Below are 18335 nucleotides of genomic sequence, written 5' to 3'. Positions count from 1 at the left end.
TAATTTCTTGAATATGTGGACATCAAAACGTGTAACTCAGAGCGACGGTTTAAACTTTTTTGAAATTGCGATGAACAGTTAGCATATTGAGAAAGATGATGATGTGTTCGCCTGTGTTTGCGTAGGTTTATAAATTATTTACCTTACAAATCTGATGAAATGGCGCACGTTGCGTTCCCAGATGAACGTTGTAATAAAGCCAAACTCACAGCAATTTGCAAAGAGACGCTTCACACATGTAAATGATAACCGTACGTGTGGAGCAGCATTTACTGTGAACGGAGCCACTCTAACACGCACGTACGTAACCTACACGCATGTAAATGATTAAAGCACACATATTAAACCTGCATCGCATATGTTTATTTAATTGAATTGTAGCGTTTATGAATTCACAGTAGCATTGTGCTTTATTATGATTTTAAAATGGGTTTAATATATCATGCAGCCTTGGAAAATGGAAATAATGCGTTTCATGGATTCTCGTCCGTGGAATGCGCCACTTCCAGTATTTTGCCAGTTACTCTACACGGACATATTGCAGTCGAGGATTTTTTTTTTTTTAAATCGAGTACCCGAATTGAATCGAGGAATCGTGACAGCCCTAGTTTATATGGTTTTTATTAATTTTTCTTTTAGTTTGTTATTTTAGTACCTGAAGGTTTTTATTTTATTTTATTTCAGTTAACGTTTATTTTTATTTTAAGTAAAGGCAATGTTTATGGTTGTAGTTTTACTTTTATTAACTGTAATAACCCTGCACCTTATTATTATTCAAAATGAGTTCTGCTACACTGACTCACTCATTAATTGATTTACTTTCTCTAATGTAAGGTAACGAAGCCCACTTCTCCTTGGAAACGGCATCGGATTATGTGAAAGACGAGAAAGCCTGTTTCTATGGATTCAAATGTGTAGCTGTCGGTTATGAGTTTAACCCTGGTCTTGATGAGGTATGAAATTCAATATGGATGTGTCTTAAACCTGAGCCCAATGCATGAAATGAAGTATCAATGTTTGAGGAGCCTATTTTTACCTACTTTTTACCCTATGTGGCCCCGCACTGTTAAATGACAATTTGCAGGTCAACATTTATAGAAATATATCGAAAAGAAACATTAGCGCTGCTGTTGTTCATAAAAGCATGTGTATTGAACTGTGGCTGGAAACAGTTTCAGCTTGGACATCCTAAATGAAGTTATTTTATATTTACCACTACCAGCATCTCAATTATGGATTGCTTTGGACCAGAGAAAGGATTAGTGATCCATACTGCATATGTATTTGAGGCATGTGTCATGTGGCTATAAATCTAAATGTAATATAAATGTGGCTATGGTTTCAGGGAATTATTCAGCTGGAGAAGGAATTGGCCTATTTGGGAAGCGTGTGTGCAGATGCACTCATGAAAAAGGATCTTGCCCTACCCATAGGTAAGAATGACTGCTGCTTTCCAATGCTGGAGAAGAAACCGTAATTATACAAACTGCTCATAATTTAAAGCTCAAACTGCTCATAATTATTTTTATTTTTTAAATACCTTTTAAAACATACAATACCATTCACAGCAAAGACACACTACATTTATAAAAAGTGACGGTAAAGACATTTGTTACAAAAGATTTCTGTTTGAAAAAAAAAATGTATCTCAGTTCCCACAAAACTATGAAGCAGCACAACTGTTTTCAACATTGATAATAATCAGAAATGTTTCTTGAGCAGCAAATCAGCATATCAGAATGAAGGATTCTGAAGGATCATGTGACACTGAAGACTGGAGTATTGATGCTGAAAATTCAGCTTTGATCACAGGAATAAATTACATTTTAAAATATTCAAACAGAAATAAGTTATTTTAAATTGTAGTAATATTTCTCAATGTTACTGTTTATTAAATTAATCAAATTTATGGTAACGCTTTACAATAAGGTTCATTAGTTAACATTAGTTAACTACTTCAGCTAACATGAACTAAAAATGAACAATACTTCTACAGCATTTATTAATCTTAGTTAATGTTAATTAATTTCAAACATTTTAAGTTAATTTCAACATTTACTAATGCATTCTTAAAATCAAAAGTTGTGCTTGTTAACATTAGTTAATGTGCTGTGAATTAACATGAACTAACAATGAATAACTGTATTTTCATTAAATAACATTAAAGAGCAGGTCATATGGCTTTTCGAAAAATGTATTTTTTGTAGTTTGTAACGTAGCTATCCTTCAATGTAAACAGTCTGCAACGTTGTTAATCAAAAAAGTGCATGATAAATAAAGATATTGTCTTTCAAAAGAAAGAGTGGACTGAACCGCCTTAACGAGTCGTCATATTTTCGAATCTTCTGCCTGTTACCTATATACGTCACAAGGTAACACATTTACAAAATCTCTGCCTGCCCGCGAAATACACATATAAGTCTCTGATCCATAACCTCCATTAGTCGATGGCGGTAATGCTCTTTTTAAGATTGCTATCTGCCAGTAAACACACAAAGAAGAAGAAGAAGAAGAAGAAGAAGAAGAAATACGAACACACTGACCTGCCCACAAACACTTCTGCTAGTTAGTATTTACGTCATGTCGAGAAGAAGCTGTGTTTTCAGCCTCACTGGGCATACTAACACCGTTCCCACGTGCACCTCAAGTAAATAATAATAATGAATGCAATAAAGCTGCGGTCATATCACGTAAAGTACCACATGCAAAGTTTAAACTTACCACTGAGAAACGTCCTGATCAAGTCGCGCTTGCAATGGAGTTTCTGGTTGAGCGACTGCATCGGTATCATCCTCGGACTCGTGCTCGAATTGATAAAGTAATATTGATGCCATTTTTGTAACCTTATAGCATCTTTGTTTACAAGTAACCCTCTGGAGCAAAAAAATCAATTATGGTAATGGGCGTTTCGTTTCCGACACTCATTGTATATGGAAAGACCAATCACAACAGACTCGGCCAGCTGACCAATCAGAGCAGAGTTGGCTTATGGAAGGGAGGGGTTTACAGTTCTTAAGCTCAGAACTGCTTCGAACGAATCGTTTCGAAAATCATTGAAAAATAATTCTAATATTAAATGTATATTCTGAGAAAATTACAATGTTTTCTCACCTTAGATGCATTTAAACCCATTGTAGGGGACTCCAACACAATATTAGGACACTTTAAAATACCATATGACCTGCTCTTTAACAAAGATTAATAAATGCCATAATAAATGTATTGCTCATTGTTTGTTCATTTTAGTTGATACATTAACTAACATTAAGTAATGGAACCTTATTGTAAAGTGTTACCAAATTTATTAAATGTATAAAAATAATTGTTGATTCATTGACAACTCTACAGTTTCTTATTATTCTGAATTAATTGAAACAATGTTGATGTGAAAGATGACACATTTCATAAGCTTAGGAAAGAAAAATTATAAACATAGTGGGAAATTACATCTGTTTTGTTATGCAGCAACTCATTTCTACCTCTTTCCAGTCACAGAGCACTTTGTTTTGAGAGTTGTTTAAGTGAGAGAACATCTGTAACTTAGTCCAGATTAAGGGAATTGTTATGTAATTGTTTTTTGCATTGAAAAAAAAGTAGATTTTTGTTTGTATATGCTGTCAATTATAGTTCTTAGAAAGAAAATCGGAATCGGCCAAGAAAATTGCAATCGGTGCATCTCTATTTATAACTGACCCTAATTTATATTCTTCTATTTACTAAATTCTGTTTTCTATTCCAAATTTTAATTGAGCTAAATATTTCCCTTAAAGAATTTTCAAATTAATCAATTCATATATGTGAACCTTCCAAACAAACTGATCGAAACAAACTCAAATGAAACTAAGTTTTTAAAAGAGAGTGGGTTTGAATATTTCCACAGCTTACTGTAAAGCATAACACAATTTGACATTTAAACAACAGTTTTGTGTTTTGTCACGGTACACTGCAACTTCTTAGGTCTTAAAAAGTAGCTTGTTACTGGAAAAGCTACATTGTTTGAAACAACTGAGCTACTGTCACGCTATTGACAAAGGAAGTTAATTTATTATTTCCTTCACTGGTGGCACTGATAAAAAGATAAGCACGAACTTTGTCTTCTTTATCTGATTATATGAATTATGTACCATCTTACAGGAAATGAACTGGAGGAGGATTTGGAGATTTTAGAGGAGGCCTCACTCCAGGTACTGAATTAGAAATGGTTTTGGTGTTTGTGAGTGCAGTATCATCATCATAGTGAAGCTCTAATGGTGTGTTTGTGTCGAGCAGGTGTGTAAAGCCCACTCAGGGCTCCTGGGGAAGGGACTGGCCCTCTCTCACGCTCCCTCGATCCTAGAGGCACTGGAGGGGAACCTGCCACTGCACCTGCAGACTAACGAACACTCCTTCCTAGAGGACTTCATCACCTGTGTGCAGAACTCCAGCGGCGGGCGGCTCGCCAGGTCTGCCTCGAACATTTTTCAGCTGCCTTTATTCATAAAGAATCTAATATGTACCGTCTATACATCCTTTAATACCTGGCCCTCATTCTAGCATCTTTTACCATTCTGCCATCCCAGGTGGCTTCAGCCAGACTCCTACGCAGACCCTCAGAAGACCTCGCTCATCCTGAACAAAGATGACATCCGCTGTGGCTGGCCCACTACTGTTGTGGTGCAGACCAAAGACCAATATGGAGATGTTGTGCATGTGCCAAACATGAAGGTTAGCATCTTTCTTGAATCAAACGGTGTGTTATGAAACCAGCACATCTAAGCGTCTCTGCTCTGTGTTTGTAGGTTGAAGTCAAGGCTGTTCCTGTCTCTCAGAAGAAGTCCATCCAGCAGGAGAACATGAAGAAGCTACAGCGTTTGCCAGGCAGCTCCTCTAATTCCACATCAGGCACTGATCTCACCTATGGTGGCCACCCACCGCCCAAACTGGAGGCGACATATGAGCCCATGATCATCAAAGAGGCCCGTTATATCGCCATCACCATGATGAAGGTTCCTCTCATCTCTTGACTTGATAATTACGGTAGCTACAAAAATGAGTTGGACTGGGGCTGCCCAATTGATTAATATAAAGCTGGAAACGTGATATGGCTTAGTGCAATTATCAAATTGCAAAGGCTGCAGTTTAATTTTACTATAATTCCTCTCATTTTTAACCATCTTCCCAAACTTGTAATGAGAAGCAAAAACAAAAGAGAAGTTTTAATGGCTCTCTGCAGTTTTATGTCCAAAAAAAGTTCAATAATTTAACGTTTGACAAAGAAACTAAGCCAGCCATAAATATTGGTATTGTAATTTTACAGTTAGGATGTAAAATAAAATAAAATAATTATTATTGTTTTTTTTTTAAACATCTATTTTTCTCCGTTAAAATATAGATATTTTTTATTTTCCAGTGAGATATTACAATAATATATTTATTTGAACACTTAAGTCACACTTAAAGTTGTTTATAAATTAAAATTAGCAACAGATCTTTTCTTCTGTATCATGATGGTACAACCAAGTGAAAAATGCATGGATGAATCATTAACTATAAGATCAATAGCATGCATTTATAAAATATATAGGGGGAATTCTCGCATTATTGCATGTTGACTTTAAAAATGCATGCATGTCAATGCATTAGATAAATCACTTGCTTTTTTATTTATCCAGGCATATGAAAATTACTCCTTTGAAGAGCTTCGCTTCGCCTCACCGACACCAAAGAGGTTCAAAGATTACTGTTCTACCTGTCACATATAAATTACAAACAAATTCAAATATAAGAACAGGCTTCATGTTCAGTTTGTTTGCTTTTTACTCAGACCCAGTGAGAACATGCTTATCCGGGCAAACACAGACGGTACCTACAGCGCTAACTGGACCCCTGGTGCTGTTGGGCTTTACACCATTCATGTGACCATCGATGGCATTGAGATTGGTAACTGCTTTTCACTATTTATTAATCTTCTTAATCGAAATTAGCAATTTTTTTTTTTTTTAGAAAATGTAAAACATTGTGTTTACATGATAAAATGATTTATAGCCGTTGTGTATAAAGTCTTGATAGTAACTCTTGATATTGGGTTTGGGTTTGCTGATGAGAATAATGTATGTTCAGATGCTGGTCTGGAGGTCGAGGTCAAAGACCCTCCCAAAGGAATGATCCCTCCAGGCACACAGATGGTCAAACCTAAAGCTGAACCTCAACCTAGCAAGGTGAGCTCCCAAATTCCTAAGCGGCTGCTCAGTCTGATATATGGGGTCTGACCACTTCAGCCATTCGTTTTACACGACCTTTCAAAAGTTTGGGGTCACTAAGACTTTTTGAAATAAGTCTCTTCTGCTCACCAAGGCTGCATTTATTTGATGAAAAATACAGTTAAACAGTAATATTTAAAAATATGATTACAATTTAAAATAAATGTTTTCTATCTTAAAGTCCCCCTGTAGTGAAAATCAAGTTTTTGATGTTGTTTATTTGTCTATGTGGTGTTTTTAATATGCTTTTAGACAAACCATGTGCCAATCTATTAATCAACACCATTGCTGAGTATTTTCTCCCAATGGCAGTCCCAGAAATGCGGTTTGAAACAGCCCTCGGTTTGCTACGTCACAATCCAATAACCAATCACGTCAAGGGATCGATTCCTATCACTAGCATGCAAAATATACCAATACCAGCACAAAACCAAAAATAAATTAGAGCAAAAAACCAATTAAGCCGTGGTTTAATGTGAATTTAGAACCGCTAACTAGCATTATAACCCGTGGCAACAGTGTAAAGGTAGCCCGGAGTCAGACCCACCTTTCCCGCATTGGCGAATTGCAAAGCTGAATTTTCCTTACTCCAGGCTTCAGTGTCACATGATCCTTCAGAAATCATTCTGTTATGCTGATTTGCTGCTCCAAAAACATTTCTTCTTATTAATGTTGAAAACATTTGTGCTGCTTAATATTTTTATGAAAACCATGACACTTTTTTTCAGGATTTTTTTAATGAATAGGAAGTTTAAAAGAACAGCATTTATTTGAAATAGAAATCTTATATTTACATTATAATATTTTTCAATGCGTCTTTGCTGTATAAAGTATTAATTTCATTAAAAAAAAATCATCCTGACCCCAAACTTTTCAAATGTAGTGTAAATGTTCGCAACTGGACTGTTATTCTCTGGAAATGATGATCAAAAATGTTTTCCGTTAAAGAAGATGGTATATGATTACAGCATTTATTTGATGTATTTTATGATGATGAATACTTTCTGGAAATTGACATCCTGTGGCTTGACATGCTAACATCCATCTGAAACTTTTTTTTTTTTAAACAGGATTTTAGTAATTATTTATTACTTAATTATTATAAATGTGTTGTCATTATTTTACGCTGAGCTTACACCTAGCACCTAGGTTTACTTGAGGGACTACATGAAATTTATGTATATAATTTTTTTGGTACGTTTGTTTCTGTTTATTGGTGAACTATTGGTGTTCAGATAGCTGTGTGGTGCCAGTGCTATTTATACTTACCAGTGCAAATAGTGTTACTTTTTATTTCTTTACTGTGTATTGAACTGGGAAACAAGCAACACAACTGCACAAAATCAGATGTCTTTCCTGCTCTTTACTGCTGAATGTCTCTCAGATGGACTGACGTTTCCATCGTCTGACAGGAAGTGCGGGTTCTGTTCTCTCTGTGCTGTGAGTCCTCGCTCTCTGACTGCAGCTTCCTGCCATCTTCTCATCTGTCTCTCTGTCTCTGCTTCTCTCAGGTGCGCAAATTTGTGGCCAAGGACAGCGCAGGGCTGCGCGTGCGTAGTCACCCCTCTCTGCAGAGCGAACAGATAGGCATAGTCCAAGTCAATGGCACCATCACATTCATTGACGAGGTAAACCGCACTAGAATAGGGCCAAACTGTTCTGAATTCAAGTCATTTTTTTGTTTTCTCTTTCTTTAATTTTTTGTTTTCTCTTTCTTTAATCTGTGAACATGATTAATTAATGCTCTGTTTTAAAACAAAAGGCTTTTAAAACGATTTCTGCATCTCTCTATGCTTTCAAATTGACTTTTGATTTGGTCAGAAGCATTTATTTGCCTATCCTTTGCTTCATTCACATGCAGGAGACTTTGAGGCTGTAGTTAAATCTCAAATAGATACTATCTCTCCCAGCCAATTTCTAAAAAGCACGTTTCTGCATGCCAAACACTCATAGCTTCTATTAGACCCAATCTCACATCTGCAGTGCTGTCGGTTGCTCTGAAGACCCTTTCACATGACAGCTAGAGCCTTACCACGAAACTCGGCTCAACCGTATGCCGTTGACCTTTCAAAGCACACCTAATTGGACAAACTGCATGACGTTTGCATGACAGGTCAAACTATATATAACAAAAACACCTAGCAGTCAAAATTTTGGACACACTTAATGGAATTTATTTTTCATTTTATAGAATACTTTGTATATTTATCTTATTAATTACATTATGTATTATCTATTAATATTTGTTACTTATTGTTTTTATATTTATACACACTACTGTTCAGAAGTTTGGTCAATAAGATAGTTTTAGGTTTATAGAACTCTCTTGTTCTGCATTCATTTGATTAAAAATACAGTAAAAACAGTAATATTGTAAAATATTTTTACAATTTAAAATAACTGTTTTAATCTACGTTTTAATATATTTTACAAATGTAATTTATTTCTGTGATCAAAGCTGATTTTTCAGCATCATTACTCCAGTCTTCAGTGTCACATGATCCTTCAGAAATCATTCTAATATGCTGATTTGCTACTCAAGAAACATTTATTATTATATTATTATTATTATCAATGTTGAAAACAGTTCAAATGCTGCTTAATATTTTTTTTGTGGAAACTGATACATTTTTTTTTCAGGATTCTTTGATGAATAGAAAAGTTAAACAGCATTTATTTGAAATAGAAATCTTCTTTAACATCATAAATGTCTTTTATTCAACAAGAATGTATTAAATTGATCAAAATTGATCAAAGTATTAATATCTTACTGTAATTTCTTAATTATTAAATCTTACTGACTCCAGACTTTTGAATGGTATTGTAATATCTAATAATTATTTATATATTATTTTAGCAGTTTTTGGATCTGTGTTTAATGCTTAAAATTAGTTTTGCAGATTAATTGCTTTGCAACACTAAAACTACTTTTTTGGAACGTATAGTAAGGAAAACGTGAATATAAAAAGTGAATATAAAAGTTTATTTTTCTATTCATGTCCAAACTTTTGAGTGGTAGTGTAAACTTCCTGCTGTCTTGTTAACTGGCAAACTTGTAGAAGTTACACTTTGATGACACTGCAGCGTTTTTCACATGCTCAGAGTGGCACATGTAGGGCTGGGTATCAAGTTCTATACTTTTTAGGCACCGACCGAATTGACTTGATACCATCACAATTCGAAAAATGTCTTGTCGTTCGGTACCAAATTTCGATACCTAAGGGGTTAATCTCATCAAAGTCAGTGAGCCAATAAGACTGCAGCATGCGTGATGTACCTAAATCAGTGAGTGGCTCTGGTGAGGCATCCAGGAAAACGTGTTACGTGACCGTGCTTCATGCTACATGATACAGTTTATACTCCGCTTTTACTCAAAGCTCACTTTAATTGCGTGTTTATTAGCTTCATGTTTCATCCCTGTAAATGTTTTTCTGGAAGTGTAACGCACGTTCATAATCAGAGACAGGGTAACGCATAATATGAGTGACAAATGAGCAGCTTCCTTTTGAGTCAGAACAGCGATCGCGGAAGAGAAAACACAGACAGACAGCGCTGGAAGCCGTTAATGCTCATCAGATCGCGTAAATCAGTGGAAAGTGAATAGATGATTCCGTCTAAGCTATGTGTTTTAAAACCAAGTTTTTTGAGGTAATGTAATCTTGTTAGAATGGATTTCATAAAATAGCTATCGAAAGAAGTTCAGGAACCAGTGTCGAAGTCAAGGTATCAGTATCGAAAATTTTTGAATGATGCCCAGCTCTAGGCGCATGACGCTTGTGCTGAGCATGTTGAAGCCTCAACATGAGTCACATGAAAGGGCCTGTTGTTCCCTGCTGACAGCCGCCAATAGCATTTACATACATATACATATTGTGCACATGACTCATCTCATTTTCAGACATCCACTATAAATTCAATTGGTTGGCGCTGTGCATTAACATGATTGGCTCTGCAGCCTCAGAGGCTCGTGCGAAGGCCATGTTAGCAGTTACAGGAGGGCATGGCTCCGCTCTGTTGCTTGTTTCCCATAGATCCACAATGATGATGGTGTCTGGCTCAGACTGAATGATGAGACAGTTAAGAAGTATGTTCCCAACATGAATGGGTACACTGAAGCCTGGTGCCTCTCTTTTAACCAGCATCTGGGTAGAAGCCTCCTGGTCCCTGTCGACGTAAGTAAAAGGCCTCCCCCTTCATAGATTAGCCGGAGCCCCTACTCTCCTCATTTGGGAACAGGATTTGTAACTGCCAGCTTAACTTCAGTCATGTTTAGGGTGATCATTCGATGTACTTGTTTTGGCTCTTTTTACAGTGAATCATGGGCATCTAATGACCCACTCCCAAATGTCTACAAGCATGCTTTGTCAGTTACTTAGAAAGACCAAAAACATGTGTCTTTGCATGTGTTAGTGCTACTGTGTAGTTTAGTTTGGGCACGATCACTCGAAGACCAGGATGGAAAATGTTAAGGGTGGGTGCATGTTGCCAGTCCCTTGTCTTATTAACTCCTGGTTGAAAGACACTAACTCATGCACACTGTTTTGTAGGGCTGCACGATTATGACAAAGTTTATATTTTGCTGATTATATTTTATTTTAGTCACATTTATTTATTACGATGGATGGATAGTGTTCACATTAAAATATTACGTTCCTTGTCAAGAAAATAATCCGCCATGTTGTCAGTCACGTGACCTACCAGCGTCAGTTCACAAATCCTCTCCATGGCTTCATGGTATAGTAAAGTGTTCATCAAATGCGCACTTCAGAATCTCAGCAGAAGTAGAAGGTCATCCAGGTACTTTCCGCCTTTTAATTTTTCTCATACTACATTGTATAGTCATATTTGGACACAGTGAATGTGTTCAAAAATCTACTCAATATATCAAACGTGTTTGAACTCCTCCGACTGGATGAAATCTGAGGCCCTGTTTACACCTAGTATTAAGATGTGTTTTTGTCGATCCAATCACAAGTGGACAACGCTAAATACAGGTGTAATCCGGGTCTAAAACGTTGTCCACTTTTGACCACTACAAGAGCAGTGTTGGGGAAAGTTACTTTTAAAAGTAATGCATTGCAATGTTGCGTTACTCCATTAAAAAAGTAACTAATTGTGTTACTTAGTTACTTTTTATGGAAAGTAACGCATTGTTGCTTTTGTGTTTGAGTTACTATGTTACTTTTGCGTTACAGCTGTAAAACCCCTTTCACACCAAAAGTGAAATTGATAAACCTCAGCCTGAAGGAAGTGCCTCTGCACCTCACTTCCAATTTCTCTCAACATGGGGACAGGGGAGGTGTCAGTGAATAAATGGGAAAATAAAGTAACTTGCGTTACTTATTTGAAAAACAAACTCAGATATTTTCTTGAAAATTCAAAAGTAATGCGTTACTTTTCTAGTTACTTAAAAAAAGTAATCTGATTACATAACACGTGTTACTTGTAATGCTACTCATGTTGTTGAATGCATTCGTCACAAAAGACCGCCTCCTCTCTACCTTTTGACCTAATTCTTAAACATTACGTGATGCTAGCCAGACAGAGTTTAAACTTCGCTGACTGAAATAGTACGTTTGGTTTTAAAGAGAAAAAATGTAAAAAGACCAATGTTCTATTACCAGTCCTGATTCGAACACAAACCCACAGAGTTCCCACAGAAACAAAGGCTGCTGCGCTCCCTTTTGTTTTTCATTTCACGTTCATATGTAAATTGTGCAAGCTTATTTCACAACAGTAGATCGAAAGATCAGTAAAAGTCCATTCATACACCCAACCATTGACCCTCCCTTTAAAGAAATCAGGAAAGTGGTCTAAAGTGGACAAATTAAAGCACCATGTGTAAACAGGACCAGAGTCTGAAGCTAGAAAAATCTGTTTGTGCCCATCATACATTACAAGTTTTTCTGTGTAATCGGCCAATTACAGCATCCCAAAATATGCTGACCAACTCTGACTTTCTCTAACTTGCAGTAAGTCTTCCAGAATGTAAATCGAGGGCAAAAATCTGTGCAAATGTTGTGAAGTGTATTCCAGTGACGTGGTTTGACGTGTTTGTTAGGTTTTACACCATCTACATTGCAACATGCCATGATTATTTCCGATTTGCTTCTACAGCTTTTTTTGAGTGTCAGGTCATGTTTCTTCAGATTTCTTTTTCGTAACAGAAATAAAACACAAAGCAGGCCTATAGACTCTCCAAAGTGCGAACAAGGTGACCGCTTCAGGCGACACCTAAAGGAAATTCTTTAATCGACGCTTCATGATTAGTTGATTAAATCTGTGTGATTAATTGTGCAGCCCTACTGTGTTGTTACTCATCATATGTGGTGTGAAAAATAGTTCTTGTGTGATAATGAATATCAGTGTACAATGCTTTGCTGTTTCCTGGTCATGACAGTATAGACGGATGAGCTGCATCAGTGCGGCCCAATGAAAACTTTAATCTCTTCACATAACCGATCTGAAATGATAGACATTCCTGAACAGACAAAGATTAATTTGCTTAAAAATTATCATAATTAAACCTTTTCAACAATTGGTTTAAAAGTGGTTGATCTGTTTCAATTTCTCACCCTAAATTAGCTGTCGGGGTCCCGCAACTTTTAATGAGGTTCTGCCATGAAACAAGCCTTGTCCTAACCCAAGGCCTGAAAGTGGGCTATGATTCTGAGAGCATAATTACTTCTGGATGTGAAAATGTCATCAAGGCTCCCAGTATGAACAGCATGACACACCACCAATCTTTTTTGGAAGATTATGCATCTTCATATTTCTTATGTGATTTATTTTTCATTTGCCGTATTTTGATGGGATTTAAATTGTGTTGCAATTGGAGCATTTGCGGTCACAATCTTCAGCAGAACTCTTGTTTTGTTTGCTAGACCTTTTTCTCAGCCTTCAAATTCTTCTCTGACTGACTCATGAAGAAAATTCGAAATAAATAATATACACATAAAGAAACTCTCACTATAACAAATCCATCTCTTCCAAAAAAAGACAAACCATACCATCTGCGTTTCTAACTGAAGGTAATTCCCCACGTGTTTTGACTTGCTTGTAATCTGTTGCTTAGAATATCTTTAGCGCTAGCCAAGGAGTCAGGGATATCGACTTTTTGTCTTGGACGACCTTATCTTGTTTTCCCCAGGTGAGTTGTCAGAAGATGAGGTGTGTGTAGCTTGGCTGCTGCTTTGCTTTTCACCAGTGTTTCTCATTATTTTGAGCCGTTTCCGATTGTGATTTTTGGAGAATCATCAGAGTTGCATGTTTAATTGTGTATCAAAATATATTTCATCATCTTTTCCTTGTATGCACAAAGTTTTCAGTAACACGTTTTGAATGTGTTATAAGAACCTAATAATTGTTACATTACATTTATGTTAATCTTGGGTAAAGCTTTTTGCGTTTTCATGTCTTAGTTCACAATTAAAACAATCGAAAGTCAGTTGCATGAGGATTTAAAGGAATAGTTTACCCACAAAATAAATGTTTTGTCATTATTCCAATTTTTGTATGTGGTTTTCTTCCATGGAACACAAAAGGTGAATTCATTTGAGGTATTTTTACACACTTTTAATATTGACCACATCTGTTAAGCTCATAAAATAATTTATACAAATAAGTTTGATGATGTTAATGACGTCCAACCATATATGAAAAAGATTCTTCAAAATTCTCCTTTTTGTGTTCCATTGTAAAAATAACAATACAATGCATAATAATAATAATAATGACAGAATATTTATATTTGTGAACTATTCCTTTAACAAAAATCAGAATATGTAAATGCATGTTTTTTTCCCCCCTCACACAAAGGCAAAATGATTGTTTTGTCAGTTTATGAACAGCATGTCTGTATAGTAGTAGTCAGTAGAACTCTGCATCAGAGCACACTTCTATGTGTGTTATAATAATCTTCATCCCACAACCTACAATTAGGATAAGATGATATTTGTAAAGATTGTCTTGTTTGTATGTAGAAGCACAATTGACAAGTCTATGTATTGTTGATGTAAGCGGGCAATTCGTGCTGGTAACAAATGATGTTAAAGGGTCAATGACATTTTTCGTTTTACTTTTCAGATCTGTTCTCTGACTTTAATTGTGGATGTATTTTTGAATACGTTAAATTCAAAAATACATAATTATCCTGTTTCTATGAAAATTCTCTTAAAAAGAGTTATATAAAGGGTGGAAAAAAATTAAAAGAGTATTAACTGTTATGGACTGTTAAACTAGATTTTAAAACGATTTTTCTTTTTCGTCATATCGGACATCCTTATTTGTCATTGACCCTAAAATTAAGACTTAAGCCTCATTCACACCAAGAACGATAACTATAAAGATAACGATATTAGCGTCCACACCAGCGAACGATATCGCCTGTTTATTCCAAGCGCACGCTCGTCTGCCGCTTTGAATTCTCGTGCTCGTTACAGCTGGATGGATTCTGATTGGCTGTCAATTTTTTATCGTTCATCAGCTGGAAAAAAATAGTTTTGGAAGTGATTCCAATGATATCGTTTCTCTTTGTCTTTATCGTTATAGTTGTGGTGTGGATTCTTTAATACTGAGAATGATTTTTAGATCTTTATCGTTATCTTTATAGTTATCGTCCTTGGTGTGAACGGGCCTTTATTGTCTTTTAATCCAAAAAAATTTGATTGAATATTTTAAGAGCATAATTTTATAATGTACCACTTGCTTTCAAACTTAAATTAACCAGTTTCCTTTGGTTTTGCAGGAGGGCAGGTCAAATTTGGATGATTATGGAAAGGAGACCAGTGGCCGCCCTTCCCATGACGCCAATGTTCGTGACCTGGGCGCAGGCCAGGGTGGCGGACCGGGTCTTTATAAGGTAGTGAAGACCGGACCTTCGGGTCACAACATCAGAAGCTGCCCAAACCTTAGAGGTATCCCCATTGGAATGTTAGTTCTGGGAAACAAAGTCAAGGCGGTAGGCGAGGTATGGACTCCCAACTGTGTTACTGTGGCTGCCAATAAATGACTAATTAGCCAGATTTCTTGCTAATTCTGCAGTTTCTGTAACACAAATTCTTCATTTTTCTTTAGACGTTTAGAGAACCGTTTGTGTAACGTCTTTTGATAGAGGCCATACGTGCTATGGCTCTGGCGTGGCTGTGTTGTTATTGTTCTGTACACAATATTAAAGACCCTCTCAAGAACCACCAAGCATGGCTTCAGCTTTTGCACAGTAACAGTGCGGTATAATCTGGCATGCTCTGTAGGAAAATCTGTGTGATGCGACAATGAATAAATATTCCTAATTACCTATTAACAGTGATGACAGATGAAACTTCTGAATTGCAAAAAAAAACTGAAGTCATATCAGTTTCCACTCTGCAAACACCAGGGTTGAGCAAAATTAAGAATTAGTTCATTTTCAATTCATGTATCTGAATTTGAATTGAATTAGTTCTGTCCCACAGGATGTGGAACTGGAATTTGAATCGGTATGATAGGAAAATATATATGCGGAATTGCAGTTCTGAGAAATTCAGCTGTGACACAACAGAAACATAACATAACATAAACAAAACATAAATAATTACATAATTTCTTTGATTAATTATGCCTATTTATTATATATATCGTTATTATACGTTACATTGTTATTTTATATTATATTCTAATTTCTGTAGATACCCTGGTATATTATATTATATTATTATAGCATTTCAAACATTATTAATATTGTGCACTAATTCTGTTACGTGTTTGATATTTATATGTAATTCATACTGACAAATTATTAAAACTACTTAAATTTATATGCATTTTCTTTGAATTTTATTTCATGATAATTCTACTTTCTTAAATTCAAATTACAATTCTGCATCCTGTTTTAGGATTCAATTCAAATTCAGGAATTAAATGGAAATTCTGAATGGTGCACAACTCTGGTGAACACCTGAGTTTTATGGCATTTGAATGGTCTCCATGTGTGATTATGGAAGGGCTGGACTTTGCCTCTTTCTTCTCTCAGTAGAGGGTGTGGTGTGTCATGCTGTCCTCAAATGCTCTCCTAAAGTTGCTGTCTCTGAGCCTCCCAACTTGCACAAATACTGCTATTCTTCTCACAAATCAAGTCAAATCTAAACCAGTGTCTTTGTTCAAACTTGTTTCAATTCATAAGTCCTGAGAATTGAATGGTATGTCATATATTTGTTTTCACGTTTCTAAATGCGCTGTTATTTTAGCACCTCCACTGAGTTTTGTTTGCTAATCAGTCGTGCTCCTCTGGATTGAAGTGGTTTTAGGTTTTTGTGTGTGTGTGTGTGTGTGTGTGTGTGTGTGAGAAAGAGAGAGAGAGAGAGAGAGAGGGAGAGAGATGAGGTAAACAAAACTGTGTCTGTATCAGGTGATTAACCCGGAGGGCACCTGGGTTCAGCTTGATAAGAACAGTGTGGTGGAGTTCTGTGAGAGTGATGATGGGGAGGCCTGGTCTCTGGCCCGAGACAGAGGGGGAAACCAGTACCTGCGTCACGAGGAAGGTAATGCAAACACACTCCTCTCACTTCCAGCCTTAGTCGTGGCATCCCTTGTGGAAAAAAAGTGCACTTAATTGTATTGAATGTGCACTTTTAATGTACCTATAATATATATTTTTTTAAAAACTGAATTGTACTTTAAAGGGGTGATATGATGCGATTTCAATTTTTCCTTTCTCTTTGGAGTGTTACAAGCTCTTGTTGCATAAAGAAGATCTGTAAAGTTGCAAAGACTAAAGTCTCAAATCCAAAGAGATATTCTTTATAAAAGTTAAGAGTCAACCACGTTTTTTGAACATTAAAGCATGTCAACATATTCTGTTACACCAAATACACAAAATAGTGATCTTTAAAATAGCATCATATGACCCCTTTAATGAAATAACAGGCCACTTAAGTGTACTTAAAGAGACTGTTCCTTTAAATAAGAAACCAGTAATGTGAAAGAGCATTCATAAACCATAAGTTGACATACAGCTGGCTGTTAGTTACTGATGTTTATTAATGCTTTTTGTTTCTCTCTGGAACAGAGCAAGTGATTTTGGAGCATGGAGCCCAGACCCCTCCTCCCAGCCCATTCTCAGTCCAGGCGTTTAACAGGGGCGCGGGAAGCTCCGGGGCTCAGGGCTTTGACTATGGCATCAACAACAAAGGTGAGAGTAAAGATTCCGGAGAGATGGAAATAAAATGTGATTTATTATTGAGTGACAGTTACACCTTTGTTTATATGATTACAGTTCATCTGCCAATTAAACATTTTTTCATGCCATGCTCCTGCAAAATATGTCATATTTAATCAGATATATCTTGGTAGTTTATTCCATGATGTTAAACGTTACTTCACAAAATTGATGCCAATCCAACAGAGGTAGAATAGCCAGTCGTTCAGGATTTTTTTGTCGTATTCATATTTTAATAAGTGTGATTCCTTTATGTTCCTTAAAACCTTTTAGGTTAAAAGTGGAAATTAAATTAAAAGTGGACCAGAATTATTATTTTTTCTATCAAACATACAGTACCGTTCTAAAGTTTGGGGTTGGTAATATTTTTTGTTTTTGAAAGAAGTGTCTTATGCTCAAAAATACAGTAAAACAGGAGTATTGTGAAATATTATTACTTAAAATAATACTTATGATTATTACAATTTAAAATAAGCTATTTTAAATAGTAATTAAAATGTAATGCTATTTAATACATTTTAAATGTAATTTATTCTCGTGATGGCAAAGCTGAATTTTCAGCAGCCATCATTCTAATTAATGCTGAAAACAGTTGTGCTGCTTAATTTTTTTGTGGAAACTGTGATGCATTTTTTAAGGATTCTTTGAGTGTTGAAAAGAACAGCATTTATTTGAAATATTTTGTAGTATTATAAGTGTCTTTGCTGTCACTTTAAATCAATTTAATGCATTCTTGCTGAATAAAAGTATTCATTTCTTTCAAAAAATAAAAATCTTGCTGATCCCAAATGGTAGTGAATACTGCACATGTAATGATCTTTTAAATTCCTTATCCAGTAATTACAAAAAAACAGGAAAAGTCTTGGAATCTTCATGGAGCCCTGGATATAGTGGATATCAAA

The 18335-nt window shown here is 35.8% G+C and overlaps 1 protein-coding gene across 9 annotated transcripts in view; it reads left to right on the top strand.

Moving 5' to 3' along the window:
- LOC107670894 (E3 ubiquitin-protein ligase MYCBP2) overlaps positions 1-18335 on the top strand; it is a 71049-nt gene that overhangs the window by 28170 nt on the left and 24544 nt on the right. For 7 of the 9 annotated variants that reach the window (XM_016463702.1, XM_016463696.1, XM_016463698.1 and 4 more), the window contains 14 exons: positions 835-953; positions 1346-1433; positions 4135-4184; positions 4270-4442; positions 4560-4704; positions 4779-4985; positions 5652-5707; positions 5804-5919; positions 6100-6197; positions 7751-7867; positions 10271-10411; positions 14986-15207; positions 16624-16756; positions 17284-17406. In XM_016463702.1, coding sequence (XP_016319188.1) covers positions 835-953; positions 1346-1433; positions 4135-4184; positions 4270-4442; positions 4560-4704; positions 4779-4985; positions 5652-5707; positions 5804-5919; positions 6100-6197; positions 7751-7867; positions 10271-10411; positions 14986-15207; positions 16624-16756; positions 17284-17406 — 1788 coding nt within the window. The remainder of the gene's footprint in view (positions 1-834; positions 954-1345; positions 1434-4134; positions 4185-4269; positions 4443-4559; positions 4705-4778; positions 4986-5651; positions 5708-5803; positions 5920-6099; positions 6198-7750; positions 7868-10270; positions 10412-14985; positions 15208-16623; positions 16757-17283; positions 17407-18335) is intronic. The other 2 variants (XM_016463699.1, XM_016463703.1) reach the window with 2 other exon arrangements.

This window comes from Sinocyclocheilus anshuiensis, unplaced genomic scaffold, assembly GCF_001515605.1.
Source record: "Sinocyclocheilus anshuiensis isolate Anshui unplaced genomic scaffold, SAMN03320099.WGS_v1.1 scaffold1366, whole genome shotgun sequence".
Taxonomy (NCBI): Eukaryota; Metazoa; Chordata; class Actinopteri; order Cypriniformes; family Cyprinidae; genus Sinocyclocheilus; species Sinocyclocheilus anshuiensis.
This window is presented reverse-complemented; position numbering and strand designations above follow the sequence as displayed.